The sequence below is a fragment of the Larus michahellis genome, chromosome 3 (assembly GCF_964199755.1).
Source record: "Larus michahellis chromosome 3, bLarMic1.1, whole genome shotgun sequence".
Classification (NCBI taxonomy): Eukaryota; Metazoa; Chordata; class Aves; order Charadriiformes; family Laridae; genus Larus; species Larus michahellis.
Window position 1 is genome coordinate 121,043,609 of NC_133898.1, and position 5,981 is coordinate 121,049,589.

Here is a 5,981-nt window from a genome sequence, read left to right on the forward strand (position 1 = left end):
ATCGCAAAGAAGCTCTTATTTAATTGCAACGCATATCATCACGTTCACCTAATATGGTATAAGTGCCCCTGCTGTTTCAATTGGACATCTGTCTCAAACTGTCGTGGCGGGGTGTAAACAGCGTATTTCATCTTAGAAACGGCCCTGCTGAAGGATACGTGAATGCTCAGTTAATTCCCATCTTCCCTTCCACAGTACTTCTTTCCTTTGCTTTTTATTTTCCTTAATAAAAAGTCATATTTAATATTTAAATTCATAGAAGTTAAAAAAAAAAAAAAAAAGGCTAATAAAACAGTTTGTGATTTTCCTTTCCCTCTCGCTCTCCTTCTTCTCCCCTCCCCTCCAACACTGGAAGAAAGACTTGCATTAGAGGACGGCGCTCCTGGCTCAGGGCTAGCCTGGGGATTGACTGCTGGCAGTTTGCTTCTACGGGGATTCATCACTATTGATTGTTGTTCCGGGTTGAAAATATGGGCATGTATCGCCTTCCCAGCGGCAGTCTCACACAGACTTTCTAGCTCTCCCACAGCTAATAGCTGCGCTCTTCGCAGGAGCACAACCACCATCCCAGCAGGCCTGGGGGTAGGAAGCCTACATGAGCTGGGGGGGGTGCGTGTGTGTGCTGCGGGCTGCAGAGGCTCCCGAAGGCACCGTTTTAAATGGGAAGGATGAACTAGCACCCGCCAAGCTCCAAGCTGCTATTCCTTCTTTTTTTTTTTTTTTTTTTTTTTTTTTGCTATTTATTCCTATTCCGTCCTAAGGATTGCTTCCTTCCAGCCACTTTGCAGTGCAGACATGCAGAGTCTCGTCTGTACGGTCATACAGACCAGAGCTCGTGGTGGAATAGAGACGCAACCCCACCCAGGTACAAATGTCTTAGGCTAATATCGTGACTACTGGGCTATATAGCATGAGGGGTAACTGTTTTAAACTGAAAGAGGGTAGATTTAGATTAGATGTTAAGAAGAAATTCTTTACTCTGAGGGTGGTGAGACAGTAGAACAGGTTGCCCAGGGAAGTTGTGGCTGCCCCATCCCTGGAAGTGTTCAAGGCCAGGCTGGATGGGGCTTTGAGCAGCCTGGTCTAGTGGGAGGTGTCCCTGCCCATGGCAGGGGGTTGGAACGAGATGATCTTTAAGGCCTCCTCCAACCCAAATCATTCTATGATTCTACAATTCTATGATATCCCCTTCTTTCTGAATTACAGGCCAATGCTAGAATACAAAAAAAGAGGAAACCATCCAGCCTGTGGATTTTTTATGGGAGCCAGATACCTTAAAATACGGATAGCTGTCCAACGGATTTCTTGAACAGCCACCTAGTAACCTGCTCTTGCAAAAGTGCTCTGAGACAGATAAAAAGGAAGAGCATTTGGATTTTCTGACAAAAGTGGCAAAAAGAGAATTTATACAGCTTTAGCAAAAGGATGATGAAAAACCTCCCACGGATTTCTCTTTCCCAGTTGCAGAGGAGTACACAGTAGAAACATATTGCCAACTTTTTTATTTCACATAAAAACAATAAAAAGGTTAACGTCAAGAAATAGAAACCAAGATGAGTGTAACAACAGTTTATTTCAGACGTATGTATAGTGAATTCTGGGAATGAAACCATTTACCCTTATCTGGAACAAAGCACCCTTCTGGAGGAAAATACTTGTTTATCTAGGCTGAAGACAGACACCAGTCGATACGCTGAGCAGTGTCCTACTAAGCAAGGGGCAGTGTAAGCTCAGATTCGCCAAAGTGGTCTAAACTTCCCAAGCAGTGGGAGCATTAGGTGCTTAGCATCTTTGCAAAACTGCCTCCCTCCGATCCAACACCCCACATCAGAGGCACCTGAGACACCTGTGTTCTTGAACTTATCTGCAGTCTAATCCTCCCCACCCACGCACACCCATATAAAATGGAAATAACAATTCAAACCTATCTACATAAATACAGCTCTTTGAAATGCACTAATGTATGTTATTACCTGAACGAGGAGAGCACTTACGCGCAGCACACATTCACATCCAAGTTCCACGGGGAGAAGAGTTTTAAAGTTTGGGTACAATATCAGATTGCGTCGAGGGGATTATTATGGACTGAGAGGAGAGGAAATTTAAGTTAAGAATGGTCCGGGAGGGAAAAGGAAAAGGTCACGGAAAACAAGTTAAGAAAAGGAGAGCAGCAAGAAGTAGATGGTTCACAGTTACTTTAGGCAGCAGTTTAAGTTTCTCAGTTTTGAAAATGGAAATAACACCTACTTATCACCAAGAGATGGATTGGTAATTCATGTTGAAAAGTCCTCAGAGATTCTTGGAAGAAAGGTACTGTTGGAAATGTAAAGTGTCAGCCTCGAAGCATTTGTTATTATGCCATAGTGTGACTGTGGACCTCAAAATTGCTACTAAAAAGTGATGTAGAGGGAAAGCGGCAATAATGAACAATGCAATAATGAATACTTGGCCAACCCCAGTATTTCTACCAGTGATACCATCAATAGACAAATACTGGTGGGAAGAATGGGTAAGAAAAAAAACTTAAGTGTGTGTTTTATTAGGTCTCTCACCTGGAAAAGCTAGTTTGCTAAGTGTACAGCTCCAGGTGGCATAATCAGTTTAGAAATTTGTGTTTAGTCTTGTTTTGTTTTCCCCTGGGAAACTGTAACCAAGCTGCCAGAGTGATGAAACCACCACCGAGGAAGTCAGCAAAAGAAAGTGATAGACTTCCATATTCTCCTAGTTCATGACAGTTATGCTCAATTAGCCCTGTATCTTTACTTCAGGGTCAGAAGGAGTTCACCTTAAAACATTTTTCTGCCCACTTACTGTGTTACAGCATGTGCCTTCAAATCCTGCAGTCACATTATTTGCCTGCTCCCAGACTTGCGCCTTTCATGTCAGTCCATAACTCAGTTCCTTGGGCTGCCAGCAATCAGTGCTTTAGAGAGGGGAGGAGCATGGAGATGCACCCAAAGTCTTTCAATTTTGGTCCATCTCTGTGCCTCTCTGAGATTTTCTCCTTAGGTTGACAGCATGTCTCAGTCTCTTTCCAGATTGTTCGCGACTTGCAAAGCTGCGAGCGTGGTTGTTGGCATTCCCTTTACTTCATGTCTTCCGCCTGCAAGTGCTAAGGAAAGACAGAAAGACTTAAGATACATTCAGACCATAAGGACAAAGAGGTTTAGAAACTGACGTCTGGTCTTTTTTTTTTACTTCTCTCCTTGTAAGGTTGGAATTCTATCAAGAACTGGATTATCCTACCCCAGAGCCAGACTGTTTTACTCCAGTTTATTAACCTGTGCCTGAAGAAGAGGTGGAGATAGCACTGCCTTCACTGTATCCTATGCTATATTTTGCATTCCTAATGCATTTATGGAACCAAGCCCAGGCCAGATACGCATGAATCCCAGAGAAATTCAGACCTGTTCTGCCAGTCAGAAACCCAATGCTATTAGCAGGGCAGACTGCTGGATATGTGTGTGGTGACACCCTTCCCTAAGGACATCCTTCAAGGAAGTGTATGAAAGGGAGCGCGTACTAGGAAACCTTGTTAGCACAGCTGCTTGCCACTAAGCCTTGCAACCAGGAAGGCGGGATTAGATTCACTGAACAACATGTTCTTGTGCTTGTCCCACTACTTCTGTTTTAAGTTCCCGTCCTAGTCTGTGTGCATCTCCCTCGACCAAAAAACATTTGTGGAGAACTGTATGTAGCTTGGTCATTTTCCCTTTCTCAAGACGAGTACTCAGCTCCAACCTGGAATTGTGCTCTTCAGCCTGTTTTGGAGGTGAAGAAGGAAACAAATCCAACTTTTCAAGTATGACACTTTGCAGACATAAGGGATTTTTCCCCTCCTATAACATAAAAGCAGTCCTCATAGCACTCATGCACAGCAACAAAGACATCTACTCACCTTTCTGCATCATGAAATACAACAACAAAACAACGTTCGCTCCTCTTACAAAATTCGGCAGCGCCTGTAGTGCCTCTTTCTCCTCCTTTTCTCATTTAAGGCACATTGGCTAATAATCTCCAGGGCTGTATCAACACCTTCTTTTGTCTTGGCAGAACACTCCAGGTAAGCATATGCCCCAATGCTGGCAGCTAAAGCTTTTCCTTCTGTAGTGTTAATTGACTCGTTGCCTGGAGTAGTTACTTTCTTTGTAATGCTTTCATCACCCCTTAGTTCTATCTTGGTAGCCACCAGAATAACAGGTACTGTGGGGCAGAACATTTTGATTTCTGGAACCCAAAAATCAAGGATGTTTTGCAGGGAGTCGGGCCTGTCCACGGAAAAGCACATTAAAATAACATCGGTGTCCCTGTAGAACACTGAGCGGAGATTTCGGTAGCTGAATTCATTCTTCCCTGCCACATCGCAGAGAATTAGTTTCATGTCCTTCCCGTCCACCTCCGTGTCAGTGCTGTAAGCATCAAAGACAGTTGGCTCGTAGGACTCAGGAAGCTGTTCATGACGCAGAGCAAAGAGGAGGCATGTTTTACCACTGCGGTCATCTCCGACTACAGTTAGCTTTCTCCTGAGCGCAGCCATCCCTTGAAAACCAAGATGAAGTACAAAATGGATTATTGCCATGCTGGGCCTTTTCATTTTTTTTTTAGCTTTTGTGGAGGGTATAAGGAGAAGAGAAATCCTATTAGTTTGGAATTCTTCCCCTCATCTCCTTTTTTTTTCTCCATACTCCTGTCTTTCCTTCATTCCCTATTTTTTCCCCTTTTAATTTCTCTGGTATCAGAATCTTCTGAAATTGTGAGTACCTTGGTCTTGACTATTATTATAGATCAAAAAATTAAGGTATAAATCAAGTCTGGATGTAATTAAGACTCCTGCAGTGCCCTGTATTTCTGTTTTATCATCTGAGACATTGTTTATGGTCAGTGCTCAGTCCATAACAGCCTTCATTTTCTAGATTGAACGACTTAATTTTGTGAGTGAGATGGAGTATAAAACACTGTGCTGTACAAATATCCAAATCGCTTTTATTGATTACATTTTTCCTGCCATGGTCTGCTAGTAGAATTCTACCAGTGGCGATAGCTATCCTGTGTAAGTCCATGCTGCTTTTGCTCATAGATCTGTTGTCATGTGGGAGTTAAGAAAGTGTTCTTAGTCTTCGTATATACACGGTTAATTTATATGAGATAGAAGTTTGTTAGACTTACAGGATAGTAATTTCCAGCATCAACCTCCTTGTTCTTGATGTTCAGTATTAGGTTGGTTTCTTCTAATATTGTTGCCACCTCAGCTTCCTTAGGTCACTGGTTCCCCTGCAGAGAGAACTTACCACCACTCTTCAAAGACTATCATGATGACCACAGTATTTAAAGGAATAGGTTGGTGTTTCTTAATATAGCCACCAATCTACAAAGAGAACCTGATGACATCATTGTTTTTTAAAGAAACCTACTTTACTGGCATTAAAGTGGAAGTTACACAATTCATTAACAAATCACAGCATGTTTACTTTAGAAATTTCCTCATTCCTATTGCAAAAGGCTCATCCTGAGTAAGCATTTCAGTACTGAGTGTGCCAAACTGCTTGTGTGTGTGCGGGCTGACAGTACTAGAGTGTAAAACAGCAGTAGACGTGCCACACAGATCCTCAAGACACCCCTTTCCGGACCCGCTGAGTCATTGCAGAGAAACGAATTGCAGAATCAAAGAATGGATGAGGTGGGAAGGGATCACTTAGTCCACCCTGCCCTGCTCAGAGCAGGGTCAACTACAGCAGGCTGCTCAGGACTGTGTCCAGTTGGGTTTTGGGTACCTCCTAGGATGGAGTCTCCCACAGCCTCTCTGGGCAGCCTTTTCCCATGTTTGATCATCCTCAAAGTAGCGAAATTAAGTCTATCAGCTGAAGAGTCTAAAGAGAAAGAACTGTCCAGTGTTAGCTTGGATTCCAGAGATGCTGAATTCCCTGTTATCTTGTTGGCACGGGACAAGACATTTCTACTCTCTCTGTCTCAATTTTCCTGGT

The 5,981-nt window shown here is 43.1% G+C and overlaps 1 protein-coding gene across 2 annotated transcripts; it reads right to left on the bottom strand.

Moving 5' to 3' along the window:
- Positions 1-1,491: 1,491 nt before the first annotated feature.
- On the bottom strand, positions 1,492-5,289 carry LOC141741367 (ras-like GTP-binding protein RHO). 2 transcript variants are annotated; one of them, XM_074581943.1, is made up of 3 exons: positions 5,167-5,289; positions 3,899-4,539; positions 1,492-3,112 (listed from the first exon to the last, which is right to left on the bottom strand). In XM_074581943.1, the coding sequence occupies exon 2, from the start codon at positions 4,535-4,537 to the stop codon at positions 3,944-3,946; it is 594 nt and encodes a 197-aa protein (XP_074438044.1). In that variant the 5' UTR covers positions 4,538-4,539; positions 5,167-5,289; the 3' UTR covers positions 1,492-3,112; positions 3,899-3,943. The 2 variants fall into 2 exon arrangements, with proteins under 2 accessions (XP_074438044.1, XP_074438043.1); XM_074581942.1 differs by lacking the exon at positions 5,167-5,289 and having other exon boundaries at positions 3,899-4,733.
- Positions 5,290-5,981: the final 692 nt, after the last annotated feature.

Bases quoted from the DNA above. Each gene is read 5' to 3' on its own strand.
- LOC141741367 (XM_074581942.1), bottom strand. From the start codon at position 4,594: ATGAAAAGGCCCAGCATGGCAATAATCCATTTTGTACTTCATCTTGGT.